A 16,848-nucleotide genomic window follows, 5' to 3' on the forward strand; every position below is an offset into this window, starting at 1 on the left:
GTTTCAATCCAAGATGGCCGACTTCCTGTTCGTTTTTGGGTATGGCTTCTTGAGACTTTTTGGTGCGTCTTCCCATGATACATGTATGTACCAAATTTTGTGTCTCTATGACAATTCTACGCTGAATTCTAGGTAATTTTGCCACGCCCATTTCTGAAACCAATGAAATATGTACATTTTACATACATACAGGATTGAAGGTTTGGTGAGATTTGGAATATGATAAAGCCCTCAAAAATGCAATTCATTTGCCGTTATAATAATAAACAGACTGATTTCAACAGGGTCGCTAATTACCCTTTTTTTTGCACATCAAAACAAGGTAGTAAAATGTGAAAGGAGCCACTTTAACAACCCTCACATTCAGCTTCATTCACTGTGTTGTCACACCTTCTTCAAGGCCAAATCAGCAGATTAAAGAGTGAATGGTGTGATAGCATCGAGAGAGAGAGAGAGAGAGAGAGAGAGAGGCGTCAGAGGACGTTTTCTGCTTCAGCTTTGACATTTTCTGCCGTGAAATGAAGCTCATCTCCCTGTTTGTCCTTAAAATGAGCCTCTTTTTCACAGAGCAGACTGGAAAATTTGACATCACAAGAGCAGATTTGTGCTCGCAGGTTTTTCCTCGACAGCAAGAGAGACAAAAAACTCCTATTTTCTGAAATAGGAATTGCATGAAGCGCCTCAGTTTAAAACATGTCAGAGGCAGGTAGAGATGTAAAAAATACATTCAGTTGAATCAAGTTCAGAGGCAAGATGGTGGTTTTATTGATAATGATTTTAGTTATTATCAAGAATGATTCAACGACTGTAGATGGAAAAATTATTCAAAAAGACACAAAATGACCAAAAAAGACACATAATGACCAAAAATAGATGTAAAAATGATCAAAAAAGACACAAAATGACTAAAAAAGGTCACAAAATGACCAAAATAGATGTAAGTAATTATCAAAAAAGACACAAAATGACTAAAAAAGGACACGAAATGACAAAAATAGATGTAAAAATGATCAACTAGGACGCAAAATTACCAAAAATAGATGTAAAAATGATCAAAAATGACACAAAATGACTAAAAAAGGTCACAAAATGACCAAAATAGATGTAAATAATTATCAAAAAAGACACAAAATGACTAAAAAAGGACACGAAATGACCAAAATAGATGTAAAAATGATCAACTAGGACGCAAAATGACCAAAAATAGATGTAAAAATGATCAACTAGGACGCAAAATGACTAAAAAAGGTCACAAAATGACCAAAATAGATGTAAATAATTATCAAAAAAGACACAAAATGACTTAAAAAAGGACACGAAATTACCAAAATAGATGTGAAAATGATCAACTAGGACGCAAAATGACCAAAAATAGATATAAAAATGATCAAAAAAGACACAAAATGACTAAAAAAAGGACACAAATGACCAAAATAGATGTAAAAATGATCAACTAGGACGCAAAATGACCAAAAATAGATGTAAAAATGATCAAAAATGACACAAAATGACTAAAAAAGGTCACAAAATGACCAAAATAGATGTAAATAATTATCAAAAAAGACACAAAATGACTAAAAAAAGACATGAAATGACCAAAATAGATGTAAAAATGATCAACTAGGACACAAAATGACCAAAAATAAATGTAAAAATGATCAAAAATGACACAAAATGACTAAAAAAAGGACACAAATGACCAAAATAGATGTAAAAATGATCAACTAGGACGCAAAATGACCAAAAATAGATGTAAAAATGATCAAAAATGACACAACATGACTAAAAAAGGTCACAAAATGACCAAAATAGATGTAAATAATTATCAAAAAAGACACAAAATGACTAAAAAAGGTCACAAAATGACCAAAATAGATGTAAAAATGATCAACTAGGACGCAAAATGACCAAAAATAGATGTAAAAATGATAAAAAATGACACAAAATGACTAAAAAAGGTCACAAAATGACCAAAATAGATGTAAAAATGATCAACTAGGACGCAAAATGGCCAAAAATAGATGTAAAAATTATCAACTAGGACGCAAAATGACCAAAAATAGATGTAAAAATGATCAAAAATGACACAAAATGACTAAAAAAGGACACAAATGACCAAAATAGATGTAAAAATTATCAACTAGGACGCAAAATGACCAAAAATAAATGTAAAAATGATCAAAAATGACACAAAATGACTAAAAAAAGGACACAAATGACCAAAATAGATGTAAAAATGATCAACTAGGACGCAAAATGACCAAAAATAGATGTAAAAATGATCAAAAATGACACAACATGACTAAAAAAGGTCACAAAATGACCAAAATAGATGTAAATAATTATCAAAAAAGACACAAAATGACTAAAAAAGGTCACAAAATGACCAAAATAGATGTAAAAATGATCAACTAGGACGCAAAATGACCAAAAATAGATGTAAAAATGATAAAAAATGACACAAAATGACTAAAAAAGGTCACAAAATGACCAAAATAGATGTAAAAATGATCAACTAGGACGCAAAATGGCCAAAAATAGATGTAAAAATTATCAACTAGGACGCAAAATGACCAAAAATAGATGTAAAAATGATCAAAAATGACACAAAATGACTAAAAAAGGACACAAAATGACTGAAATAGATGTAAAAATCATCAAAAAAGACACAAAATGAGCCTCTTTTTCACAGAGCAGACTGGAAAATTTGTCATCCTAAATACAGATTTGTGCTTGAAGGTTTTTTCCTCGACAGCAAGAGAGACAAAAAACCTCCTCTATTCTCTGAAGAACGTGCATGAAGCGCCTCGGTTTAAAACCTGTCAGAGCAGGTAGGTGTCCAGTCACCGTCTGTATTCCACTCAACGCGGTTATTTGGCTTCTGCAGCGTGACTCGTTTCAGCAGAGCTGCTGTTGCCATGGTTCATCTGAGCACCAAACCATGGAAACAGTGATCAGGGGCCACAGAGGGGCCACAGAGGGGCCACAGAGGGGCCACAGAGGGGCCACAGAGGGGCCGATTGCTTCCAAAGGCAACAACAATATTGGTTTGTGACAAAAGGAAAGAGTGACGTCTGCTCGGGGTCAATGCTCCACTTCTAGTTGGCTGTCTGGTTAAAATCCTTCAAAATCCCACTTAAAGACACCAAATTCTTGAGGAACAGCAGAGAAAAATACATGCTGCCATTTGGTTTCAAAAACGTTTTGAGTTAATTTTGAGATTTCTGCAAGAACTGCTTTTTTTCAGCAACTGTATGGCAGCCTTGTGTTGTCTAATGAGAAAGCCTCTTATTTATGGAGTCATTTTTTCTGTTATTCGTAGTCATTTTTTTCTCTTTTTCAGAGTAATTTTTTTCCTGTTTCTTGTGGTAATTTTTCTGTTTTTCTGACAAATTTCTTTCTGTTATTTGTGGTAATTTTTTTCTCTTTTTCAGAGTAATTTTTTTAGGAATGACCAAAAAAATATATAAAAATGATCAAAAAAGACACAAAATGACCCAAAATAGATGTAAAAATGTTTAAAAAAGACACAAAATGACCAAAAATAGATGTAAAAATGTTTAAAATTGAGCCTGCTACGTCCTCCGGAAGAGAAAAACAAACTTTACTTCTGAACAGGTTAAAGCCTGCAGTGTGAACGAAGCCTCGATACAATATTAGAATATCGCTTCTGATTAAACTTTGCAAAGAGAAAACAAAGGATTTATAACTCATTTTTTGTTGTTTTGATATCTTTCTGAGGCTCTCCCCCATCTGCATTTTATTCTGATTGTTGCAGCTTCTCAGTTTTCTGTGTGAGGAAACATCTCACTGAGAAAAAATTTGTCAGAAAAACAGGGGGAAATTAATCAGAAAAACAGGAAAAAATAGTCAGAAAAACAGGGAAAACATTGTCAGAAAAATGAAAAAAAATAGTAGGAAAACGGGGGAAAAAACTCAGAAAAAAGGAAAAGAATTACTCATTAAAACAGAAATAAATAGTCAGAAAGACAGGAAGAAAAGAGTCAGAAAAACAGGAAAAATTACTCAGAAAAAGAGAAAAAAGTCTGAAAAATTGGGAAAAAAATTACTCTTTAAAAAAGAAAAAAAAAGTTTAAAAAAAAACGACAGGAAAAATAGTTAGAAAAACAGAGAAAAAAAATAGTCAGAAAAACAGGGAAAATCGTTTTAATATCTTTCTGAGGCTCTTCTCCATCTGCAGTTTCTTCTGATTGTTGCAGCTTCTCAGTTTTCTGTGAGGAAACATCTCAGTGAATCTCCTCCTGTTGACTTGTTTTCAGGTTTTCTTGCAGCAGTTCTGTCACTTTGCTGTCACACTCTGAGCTCTGCTCCACACATTACTCATCACTTTTTAAAACAATGCACATAAGGCTGCAAAAAAAAGAAAAAAACAGCACTAAACCCACACAGTTAAAGTGCACGTACGCTGAGCTGCATATTAATATATAATCCTCCTCACAGAGACGGAGACGAGCATTTCATTATGTGTTCATAATAATAAGTGACATTTCCCTCCATACGTAGATCATTTCCCTCCTCGCTGGTTCATTAAGTCATAAAGGGTTAACGTCTCTGTTTTATCAGACCAAATACCAGCAGATCCTCACAGATAAAACAAATGCCAACATTTTCTTTAAAAAAATATTTTTTTCTCCTCAAAATCACAACGAGACAGAACAGAAGCGTATTGTATTCCCTTAAAGAAGTAATTTACTTTTTGGTTTGTTTTTCGGGGTAATAATTTCTGTTTTAATTCTGTTATTTAACGTAATTTTTTCTGGGTTTTTTGAGCGATTTTTTTTCTGTTTTTCTGAGTAATTTTTTCAGTTATTTTGAGTAATTTTTTTCCTGTTTTTCATGGTAATTTTTTTCTGTTCTTCTGAATAATTTTTTCTGTTTTTCGTGGTATTTTTTTCCTGTTATTCTTGGTAATTTTTCCTGTTTTTCTGACTAATTTTTTCTGTTTTTCAGGGTCAATTTCACAAAAACAGAAAAAGATTTGTCAGAAAAACAGAAAGAAATAGTCAGAAAAACAGAGGAAAAAAATAGTCAGAAAAACAGAAAGAATTTGTCAGGAAAAGAGGAAAAAAATACTCATTAAAACAGAAAAAAATGAGTCAGAAAAACAGAACAAAATTAGTCAGAAAAACGGGAAAAAACTCATTAAAACAGAAAAAATAGTCAGAAAAACAGGGGAAAATGGTCAGAAAAACTGAAAAAAAATAGTCAGAAAAGCAGAAAGAATTTGTCAGGAAAACAGGAAAAAAAAATACTCATTAAAACAGAAAAAAATTAGTCAGAAAAACAGAACAAAATTAGTCAGAAAAACGGGAAAAAAACTCATTACGACAGAAAAAATAGTCAGAAAAACAGGGGAAAATGGTCAGAAAAACTGAAAAAAATTAGTCAGAAAACCAGAAAAAATTACCCCAAATAACAGAAACAAATTAGTCAGGAAAACAGGAGGGAAACCATTACCACAAATAACAGAAAAAATTACTCAGAGTTGTTGGTTTTTTTTCAGGTGTATGCAATAAACTTCCATGAGACATAAAAAACGAGAATGTGTGCAAACTCCCATCAACCTCATGATGCCATAGACCTTTTTATTGATATTTTTTTCAGTTTTCACAACAGCAGCAGTGCTTTTTTGTGCTCCAAGTGTGTTTGGATTTCATCCTCCAGAGCGGAGCGTTACAGTGCAGAAGCGTTGTACAGCAGAAGCCGACCGGGATGAAATGCAACTTCCATCGGAGCGACAGACGAGACTCACAGCGAGCTGATCGATACTGTACACAAAGAGGCTTTTCACCAGACACGCTGCAATCTGCAGCCTCCAACATCCAACAGGCTGGGAGGGAAATCACAGTCATACAGCAGAACTGACTGACTGTCTGTCTGTCTGTCTGTCTGACTGTCTGTCTGTCTGTCTGTCAGGTTTCTCTCTTCTACTGGTGCAACAAACTCCCTGCAGACGCTTTTTTTTGCTGCAGTTTTCTAAGATTAGTCAGTTTTTCCTCTTTAATTTTGATAACAAATGCATGTTTTTTTTAATCTTTTTATCTGATATTTTGGTTCATGAGCTTTTTTGCTTTCTTGCAGAGTCTTATTTTTGCTTTCTTTATGTACGAAAACTCGTCAGTTTCACACAAAGCAACCGTAAATGTCATTTCAACAACATGTCCACTAGAGGGCAGCACAGAGCCAGAAGTTCGGAATTCATACAGTCATGCAAAAACTGATAAGATCTCCCTTTTTCTTCAATTTCTTGTTCATTTTAATGCCTAGTACAACTAAAGGTGCATTTTTTTGTTCATATATAATGAAAACAACAAAAATCTGATTCACAGCAGTCACAATTTCCGATCTACGGCTCCGTTTAGTTTGTGTCCGTAAGCTTTTAGAAAAAAAGAAGACGTACAGAAGACTCTTTTAGTATCTAACGTTGAGCATGAATGAGCCCTTATATTGACGCAACTCTCATATCTGTATGAGAACTCGTCAACAAATATCCACTAGAGGGCAGCACAGAGTCTGAAGGTTCTAACCACAAACGTGACGATGTAGGTCGTACAGTCATGGAAAAAATTATTTGACCTCCCTTTTTCCTCAATTTCTTATTCATTTGTTTGGACAAATATAATGAAAACAACATAAATAGCTGATAAGAGTTTAATTTATGAGCTGATATCTAGACATTTAACATGTTTTTTTCTTGATATTAACCAAAATCATTGTCAAGAAAAAAAAGGGTGGTTTTGCACATAAATCTCCTCAGAAAGTTCTGCTATTTTAAAGATTTCTGAGTCGTTTGCTGAGATCTTGTCCTACTTAAACTATCTAATACACAGAAGTCACGATTTACGATCTCCTGCTTCATTTAGTGTCTGTAAGCTTCTAGAAAGACAGAAGACTCGAAAACTCGGACGAAAACTTGTCTGTTTGAAACAAAGCAACCGTAACTTTCCATGTACGTCATTAGAACAAATGTCCACTAGAGGGCAGCACTGAGTCTGACATTTATAACAACAAACATGACGATGGTGTTGTAAGTCGTACTGTCTTTGAGGCCTTTAAACACAGACAGAAAAATTGTTTTTGCACATAAATCTCCTCAGAAAGTTCCTGCTATTTTTTAAGGATTTCTGAGTCGTGTGCGAAGATCTTGTCTTGCTTAAATTATCTAATTCACAGCAGTCATGATTTCCAATCTACTGCTCCATTTAGTGTCCGTAAGCTTCCAGAAAGACAGAAGACTTAGAGAAGACTCTGTCAGTATCTAACATTGAGTATAAATGAGCCCTTATATTGACGCAACTCTCATATCTGTATGAGAACTCGTCTGTTTGAAACAAAGCAACCGAACTACCGACGAACGTCATTACAACAAATGTCCACTAGAGGGCAGCACAGAGTCTGAAATTTCTAACGACAAACGTGACGATGGTGTTGGAAGTCGTACTGTCTTTGAGGCGTTTAAACACAGACAGAAAAATGTTTTTGCACATAAATCTCCTCAGAAAGTTTCTGCTATTTTAAAGATTTCTGAGTCGTGTGGTAACATCATGTCTCGCTTAAACTATCTGATGCACAGCAGTCATGGTTTATGATCTACTGCTCCATTTAGTGTCTGTAAGCTTCCAGAAAGACAGAAGACTTAGAGAAAACTCTTTTAATATCTAACGTTGAGTATAAATGAGCCCTTATATTGACGCAACTCATATCTGTATGAGAACTCGTCTATTTGAAACAAAGCAACCGAACTACCGACGAACGTCACTACAACAAATATCCACTAGAGGGCAGCACAGAGTCAGAAGGTTCTAACAACAAACGTGACGATGGTGTTGGAAGTCATAATGTCTTTGAGGCCTTTAAACACAGACAGAAAAATTGTTTTTGCACATAAATCTCCTCAGAAAGTTGCTGCTATTTTTAAGACTTCTGAGTCGTTTGCTAACATCATGTCTCGCTTAAACTATCTGATGCACAGCAGTCATGATTTACGATCTCCTGCTTCATTTAGTGTCTGTAAGCTTCCAGAAAGACAGAAGACTCTTTAATATCTAACGTTGAGTATAAATGAGCCCTTATATTGACGCAACTCTCATATCTGTATGAGAACTTGTCTATTTGAAACAAAGCAACAGTAACTACCGCAAACGTCATTACAACAAATATCCACCAGAGGGCAGCGAAGAGTCAGGAGTTTCTGACGATAAACGTGACGATGGTGTCGGAAGTCGTACTGTCTTTGAGGCCTTTAAACACGGACAGAAAAATTGTTTTTGCACATAAATCTCCCCAGAAAGTTCCTGCTATTTTTAAGACTTCTGAGTCGTGTGCTAACATCTTGTCTCGCTTAAATAATCTAATTCACAGCAGTCATGATTTACGATCTCCTGCTCTGCGACTCTTATGTCTGAACATTAAGTCAGCTTACATACAAATAAAATGACTTTGATTTTGCCTGCAAACATCAGATTTTGACCCAAGATTGAAGTTGAAATGTCTCTTAGCTACTAAAGCTTTAAGGAAAACTTAACATCACAGTAAAATTACTATTTGTGTGACATAATGGTGTGTAAACAAAAAAAAAATAGTATAAAGAGAGACAAAGTCCACTTATGGAGCGCCATTTGTCTCCTGTGTAACAGAAGAAAAAACTTCCATTTGTCATGTTTTTACCAACATAAGTGCTAACCCTAACAGTTAGGGTTAGGCCTAACCCTAACCCTAATTTAAGGGCAAAATGTGCATTGTTTAACATGATAAAGATTGTTAAAAAAGTAAAATAGATGCGCGTGAATGATAAATGTTGGGTCTGAGGACAACAAGCTTGAAAATAATAAAAATCGAGACTATCGCCCCTTAAAAAGAGACCCCATCTGTCATTTGTACAGTTCATTACAACCTATATTCAGTTAACAGCACCCTCTAGTGGTCGTAGTAATTATGGACGTGCGAAGGTGGAAGTGACATTATGGAGTGTGAACACAAAAGTTGAGTATAAAGAGTGACAAAGTCCACTTGTTTGTGTCCTGTGTAACAAAAGAAAAAACGTCCATTTGTCACGTTAACATGATAAAAGATTGTTAAAAAAGTAAAATAAATGCATGTAACTGCTCAGAGTGAAGCAGAACAGACTCCTACTTTTTCCATTTCCTTTTTGTCTTTGTTCACCATTGATGCATGTCCAAAAAACAAACTTTTGTCAAGAATTCAAGGTAATAAATGTTGAGTTACGACATATAAATAGTCATTTTGGGAGTAAAGTATCCTTTAAGAGCAGTTTAAGAGTGTGTTAACAGGTGTCGGAGAGAACGACTGCAACAGTGAAATCTGATAAATGTCACTCAGTTCGGTCTGAGAACAACAAGCTTAAAAATGATAAAATTGAGATTATCGTCCCCCAAAAACCATCACACATGTCGTTTGTACACTTCATTATGACCTGGATTAAGTTAACAGCGCCCACTAGTGGTCGTAGTAATTTTGGATGTACAAAGGCAGAAGTGACATTATGGAGCGTGAACACAAAAGTTGAGTATAAAGAGTGACAAAGTCCACTTACGGAGCGCCGTTTGTGTCCCGTGTAGCAGAAGTAAAAACTTCCATGTGTCACATTTTTACGTTTTTTTTTACAATCTTTTATCATGTTGAACCATGCACATTATGCCCTAAACTCAGGGAAGTCGTTATAAAGTCTAAACTGGATGAAACTGTTGATCTTCTGCCACTGTTAATTTTGGAAACACTCCTATTGGATATTTGAGGGTAAAATTTGGAGATCCTAGCTTGGTGTTTCTGGTTCGAGGCTGGTCTGAACTCATTATCCCGTAGTTTGAATGGTTTACTAAATGTTGCAAAGATGTTTGATATTTACGACTAAAATCCTGCATCGTAAAAGGAAATGCAATTAAATATTCAGCAGAAAATCAGCAAGAGCAAACAAGAGCGAGTGGTAAGAATCACCAACAAATTTGAGACTTTTAGGTCATTTTCAGCACATTAAATTGCCCGTTATATTAATTGTATTATCAGACAGCGACCTCTAGTGGCCGTGTTGATTATTACAGCAGCGAAGGAGGAAGTGACGTCGTATAAGGAGCGACAGCGTCTGTGCAAGGAGGAAGGTTCAGGAGGTGGAAGGCTCCTTAAATACACGACTTCCAACGAAAAAAGGACAAGATTCGATTCCTGTGAGGTTTTTAATCCAGATCTTTTTCTACTAAACTGACCACATCATTTTGCCAATGTATAGCTCATTTTAAAGGTATTTAATCCAAATTATAATGGGTTTAACCTAAATCTAACCATTATTTTCTGAAGCTAAACAGTCATTTTGGCGCCTAAATCTAAAGAAACTGAAAGTAAAACTGAAGACTGAAAATGTATTGGCTTGATAACAACCATCTGAACATATAGTAGGTGGAGCAGACACCTTCTAACATAATCTAAAGTTTTGGCTGAGAATCCGAGTCATTTTCTGAAGCTAAACAGTCATTTTGGCGCCTAAATGTAAAGAAACTGAAAGTAAAATTGAATAAACGACAACCAGCAATTTACTGGGTTGATAACAACCTTCTGCACATATAGTAGGTGGAGCAGACACCTTATAACCTCTAATGTACAGCCTCTAAAGCCTGATAACGGCCATTTGTTGGGCTGGTAAAATCAAAAATGTATGCAAATGCAAGTTTTTGCTGAGAATCTGAGTCATTTTCTGAAGCTAAGCAGTCATTTTGGCGCCTAAATTTAAAGAAACTGGAAGCAAAATTTAAGAAACGACGACCAGCAATTTACTGGGTTGATAACAACCTTCTGCACATATAGTAGGTGGAGCAGAAACCTTCTTACTTCTGATATATGAAGCTGATAACGGACATTTATTTGGCTAGTAAATAACAAGTTTATGTGAAAATTGTGACCGCTGTCCTGAAATAATTCATATAAACGCTTCGTGTTGTCCTGCACCATGAGAGAATCTTCTGGTGCATTCATTCTTTGGATTAAAACACTAAAAAAAATAACATTTTAAAACCCTCTAGTGTGCACCAGGCCGCTGCTACTAGCAAACACGCCACAATCTGTGACCAAAACCAGCTAAATCTGATCTTTAAAACCCAGATACCCGGAGTGAAATCAACCGGTCGCGTCTAACTAAACAGCAAGAAAGCAAATCAGCTCATTCACCAAAACTCTTTCTGACAATCAGCAGGACAGGCTTCCTACTTCTCTTTTTAGATTAAAAATCCCCTAAATGATTGCATGACATGTTCAGGGCTGTGGTCATTTCTGCAACTCAACCAAACAAATAGTTTCCCTTAATTTTATACAATTATTCAACTTATAAATTATATTTTAGGACATTTTCTCTCAAGAGGCATTGTTGACTTATCTACAATGCCAAGATTTTAATCCAAAGAGAGCATTTTTTGTGTATTTTTGGTCGAAAAAGATAAAATTTTAAGATTTTGACTCACATTTTTAACTCAAAATGTGTGTCAGGGCTACGAAATTTGGTCAGAATTGCAAAATGGACTAGTTCAGAATCAAAAAAGCAGGAAAGGGCAGTATTTTATGAAGGTATTTTATGTGTCAAAATACCATTTTTACCATCTTGTGGTGCTGCAGAGAAATAAAGAATTTTCGGGCAGAAATTTGGTCACACCATGGTAATTTAAACATATTTTTCAAGGAACATTTGAATATTTGTGCCAAAATTATAATCCTGCAAATTGTGGATCTTTCACAATTTCAGTCCAAATAATTGCAATTTTCTTCCAAATCCTGCAGCTTTAACTTAGGTATTATTTAATCTTAAACCCCTAAAATTTGCAGAAATACCACAAAGAACTGAAGCTCCTTGGTGGCGTCTGCAGCCCTAAACATGATGCATGCATCATTTCCATTTTTTTTCCCAGTTAAAACCTGCAAGCAAACAGATTTTTCTTTCAAAGAGTTTCCTTGAAGGGATCAGCAGCAGCTGAAGCTTGACATTTAGCATGTGACGGTCTGCTGGGAGGGAAACAGGCTGATTCTGATCAGAATACCGTGACATTTTCCAGCGTTTTAAAAAATCAGCATCCACACGTTGGGTTGTTTTTTCTCTCTAAGTGTGGGGAAACAAACACAAATGCCAGATTCCAGCAGCCCTGTCCCTCTGGGGGTGGGGGTTTCTTTTTAGCCTGATATGAAATGGAACATCAAAGCTAATATTAACAATCAAGAATGCATCTTTTTTAACAAGAGGTCTGGTAGATAGAATCACAATACTGGCTCTTCATTCCCTCCGTTGGCTCTATTTTACAGTCTTCGACTCTGTCCAGACTCTTTTTAGCCAATGAAAAATAAAAAAAAATCACACTGATGCATACAGATTCGCACATTTACACTCCAGTTTGGGGCTTTTAGTCCAGTTTGACAGAAAGATGAACCCCGAAATGTTGAGAACACCAAAGTTTTATGATGGAAATATAAAGTTTGAGTCCCCAGCGTGCAGAAACTGCTGGATAATAATTTGCATATGTTGCGCAATCTGTGTAATTAAGGTAATTAGCATGAATTAGCATTAGCATAAATTAGTTTTTCCAAGAAGCGCACCATGGTGCATAAATTAATTTTCTCATTTTGACCTTTTTTTCGTGATTTCAAAATTTTTTGTCATTTTGACTTTTTTCATGTGATTTCAACTTTTTCTTTTCATTTTTGCAATTTCTTGTCACTTTAACTTTTTTTCACATTATTTTGACGATTTTCTCGAAATTTCGACTTTTTTACGTGATTTCAACTTTTTTTTTGTCTTTTTGACTTTTTTCGCTTGACTTCAACTTTTTCCTTTTCATTTTGACAATTTTCAGTTTTTTTGGGGCGATTTAAATGGATTTTTGGAGGATAAAAATGTTCAGTGTTCAGGAATAAATTGGATCCTCAAGTTATTTCTGAATGCCACAATAATTGTAACACTTGGAGTGGTATTGGGCATCCTGTCGCTCCTCGAATTTAGATAAAATCACATCTTTGAATGATGGAACACCAGAAAAAACATGCTAACATTGTATCATTCAGCCAAGCAGCTCCTATAATAAGACCAATATAGGGGATTATGCTAATTTATGCTAATAAACTCAGTTACATAAATTTCAAGATTTCAAAGTCAAGAGAAATTGTCAAAATGAAAATAAAAAGTTGAAGTCACATGAAAAAAGTCAAAATGATAAAAAAAATTGAAATCATGGAGAAAAAAGGTAAAAATAACAAAATAACGATTACATAATAATTAATTAATACATTTTTCAACCAGGTTTAAATAGTGATTTTGAATCTTGAAAATGTCAGATATGGACTCAGCATCATCGTATAGGTAGATTATGCTAATTTATGCTAATTAGCTCAATTACATAAATTGCCCCCCATATGCAAATTAGCAACCGGCAGTTTCTGCATGCTGGGAACCCAAACTATATATTTCCACCATAAAACTTTGGTGTTCTCAACATTTCCAGGTCTTGTTGAACCAGTCACAGCAAGAAAAAAGGAAATAAAATACACACACTGGCCACGAGAACAAACCAAAAATCTGTATCTGGAACTAAAAATCATGCTTTTTTAAAAATCTCTTACCACCTTTGGCCAGGCACGTCTGAGGAACTGAACTAAACTTGTTGTAGGCACCAAGTATTTCCCCTTATTGAGTCAGGAAAACGAAACACAAATGTTATTTTTTGCCCGTGGGGCTCGTGGTAGCTTACTTTAAGCTTGTTTTGTGCTTACAAGCCAACGTGGAGACGTCGGCTGTCAAACTCATATGGCAAAGTGAGTCTGCAGGCTGCAGCCGGTGCATGCAGCGCGTACAGGCGGGGCCCCGGCCGCTGCAGGGGCCTATGGGCTTTCTCCAAGTCAGTGCAACAACACCAGCATCACACAGCTCCTCTGCTCTCTGCACCAACACCAGCAGCAGCACACTAGTTTTCCTTTAATTCCAGCGGGTGAGAAGTGGCAGCAGCTCCCAGTGTGCAGGTCCAAACATTTCCAACATTTCCACGTTCTGAAAGATTCTGCAGATACATTATCTCAAGGATGTGATGATTTTTGAGATCAAAATGTCCTTAATTTATTGCATGACATGTTCAGGGTTGGGGCCGATTTTCTACCAACTCATGCAGCTTTAAATAATGTGTATTTAAAACTCCTTGAGTTGTTAAAACCCTCAAATTTAATGCAGGAATATCACCAAGAACTGGAGCTCTTCAATGGTGGCTGCAGCCCTGAACATGATGCATGCAGCATTTCCAGTTCTTGTGTTTTTTTTTCTATCTAAAAACAACATTTCTAACATTTCCACAGTCTGACAGATTCTGCAGAAACAATATCTTAAAGACATGATGATTTTTGAGATAAAAATGATGTCTTTATTTATCTTTGAGATCAAAATGTCCTAATTTATTGCATGACATGTTCAGGGCTGCGGCCAATTTTCTATCAACTCATGCAGCTTTAAATTATGTGTATTTAAAACTCCTTGAGTTTTTAAAATACCCCAAATTTAATGCAGAAATATCAGCAAGAACAGGAGCTGCAGAGCTGAACATGATGCATGCAGCATTTCTAGTTTTTGTATGTTTTTCTAAAAAAAAAAACCCACCATTTCCACGTTCTGAAAGATTCTGCAGACACATTATCTTAAGGATGTGATGATTTTTTTTTTAGATCAAAGTGTCCTAATTTATTGCATGACATGTTCAGGGCTGGGGCCAGTTCTCCAACTCAACCCCACAAATAGTTTCTCTATAAATTTAATACATTTATTAAACTTTTAAATGATATTTAAGAATATTTTATCTCAAGAGGCCTTGTTGCTTTCTCTACAGTGACAAGAATATATTCCTAATGGAGCATTTTTATTGTATTTTTGGTCAAAAACGTTCACTTTTGAGAATTTTGACTCAAAAATTTGTGTCAATTAATGACATTTTTTACCAAAAGACAACAGTTTCCAGACATTTACTACATTTATTTAACTTTTGAATTATATTTTAGGATATTTTTTGTTGCATTATCTACAAAGCCAAAAATTGAATCCAATAGAACACAATTAATGTATTTTTGGTCTAAATTTTAACAATTTGGCTCAAAAATGTGTGTCAGGGCCACACAACTAACACAATTTGGTCAGAATCAAAAAATCAGAACGGTATTGTGGCGCTGCAGAGAAATAAAGAAATTTTGAGCAAAAATTTGGTCACACCATGGTCATTTAAACATATTCTTCAAGGAAAATTTGAATATTTATGCCCAAATTATCATCCTTCAAATCATGGCCCTTTCACAGTCAAAATAACTTCAATTTTCTCTCAAATCATGCAGCTTTAATTTATGTGTAATTAAAACCCAAATTTGCAGAAATACCAGCAAGAAGTGGAGCTCCTCAGTGGAGGCTGCAGCCCTGAACATGATGCATGCAGCATTTCTAGTTTTTGTATGTTTTTCTATTTAAAAACAACACCATTTCCACATTCTGAAAGATTCTGCAGCCACATTATCCTAAGGAGAGGGGCAGTATTTGTAAAATGCAGATGATGTGTTAAATTGTGGAGCTGCAGAGAAATAAAGACTTTTTGAGCAGAAATTTGGTCACACCATGGTCATTTAAACATATTTTTCAAGGAAAATTTGAATATTTATGCCAAAATCATCATCCTACAAATTGTGGACCTTTCACAATATCATTCAAAAATAACTGCAGCTTTAATTTATGTGTATTTTAACCTTAAACCCCTAAAATGTGCAGAAATATCACCAAGAACTGGAGCTGCTCAGTGTTGGCTGCAGCCCTGAACATGATGCATGCAGCATTTCCATTTTTTGTACGTTTTTCTATTTTTAAAAAATCATTTCCAATATTCCCACAGTCTGAAAGATTCTGCAGCCACATTGTCATAAGGACGTGATGATTTTTTTAGATCGAAATTTCCTAATTTATTGCATGACATGTTCAGGGTTGGGGCCAATTTTCTACCAAATCATGCAGCTTTAAATTATGTGTATTTAAAACTCCTTGAGTTGTTAAAAAAAAAATCCAAATTTGCAGAAATAAGACCAAGAACTGAAGCTGCTCAGTGTTGGCTGCAGCCCTGAACATGATGCATGCAGCATTTCCATTTTTTGTACGTTTTTTCTATTAAAAAAAAAAAAAATTCCAACATTTCCACGTTGTGAAACATCCTGCAGCCACATTATCCTAAACATGAGCATGTTGCCGAGCTATGTGGTGATCTGATCATTGTACAGATGTCTGGAAGGTGACAGAGAGAGAGAGAGAGAGAGAGAGAGAGATAAAGAGATAAAGCGGCTCATGCCCTGCAGCATCTGAACCGTATCAGTTTGTGGAAAGCCTGCTTGAAGTCCTCGTTGGACATGGTGTAGATGATGGGGTTGATTAAAGAGTTGAGGTAACCCAGCCAGGTGAAAATGTCAAATAGCTCCGGGTGGAAGCAGGACTCGCAGACAGGCACTAGGAGAGTGTAAATGAAAAAGGGCAGCCAGCAGATGATGTAGGCTCCCAGGATTATTCCCAAAGTTTTGGTGGCCTTCCTCTCCTGGCGGCGGAGATCCGCTTCTTCTCCAGCAGCGCGTCGGACACGGTGACTTTCACCTGGTTCACGTTGGCGGAGGAGGAGGTAGTGTCGCAGCACGAGGAGGAGGGTGTCCGTTCGTCCCGTAGTTGAGGGAGGTGGAGGACGCCACGGAGCCGGGCGAGTTGGTGATGAGGTGCGCCGAGGTGAGCCTCTTCCCGGGCTTGTTGTGGCTCTGCTTCAGGATGCGCTTCCGCGCCTCCACGTAGAT

General features: G+C 35.9%; 1 protein-coding gene across 1 annotated transcript in view; it reads right to left on the reverse strand.

Moving 5' to 3' along the window:
• Positions 1 to 14,719: 14,719 nt before the first annotated feature.
• LOC131990610 (5-hydroxytryptamine receptor 1B-like) overlaps positions 14,720 to 16,848 on the reverse strand; it is a 3,142-nt gene continuing 1,013 nt past the window's right edge. Inside the window, 3 exon segments of the mRNA XM_059355683.1 lie at positions 14,720 to 16,603; positions 16,606 to 16,693; positions 16,696 to 16,848. The exon segment at positions 16,696 to 16,848 is cut by the window's right edge and continues 1,013 nt beyond it. Coding sequence (XP_059211666.1) covers positions 16,356 to 16,603; positions 16,606 to 16,693; positions 16,696 to 16,848 — 489 coding nt within the window. The 3' untranslated portion in view covers positions 14,720 to 16,355.

The sequence above is a fragment of the Centropristis striata genome, chromosome 18, assembly GCF_030273125.1.
Source record: "Centropristis striata isolate RG_2023a ecotype Rhode Island chromosome 18, C.striata_1.0, whole genome shotgun sequence".
Lineage (NCBI taxonomy): Eukaryota > Metazoa > Chordata > Actinopteri > Perciformes > Serranidae > Centropristis > Centropristis striata.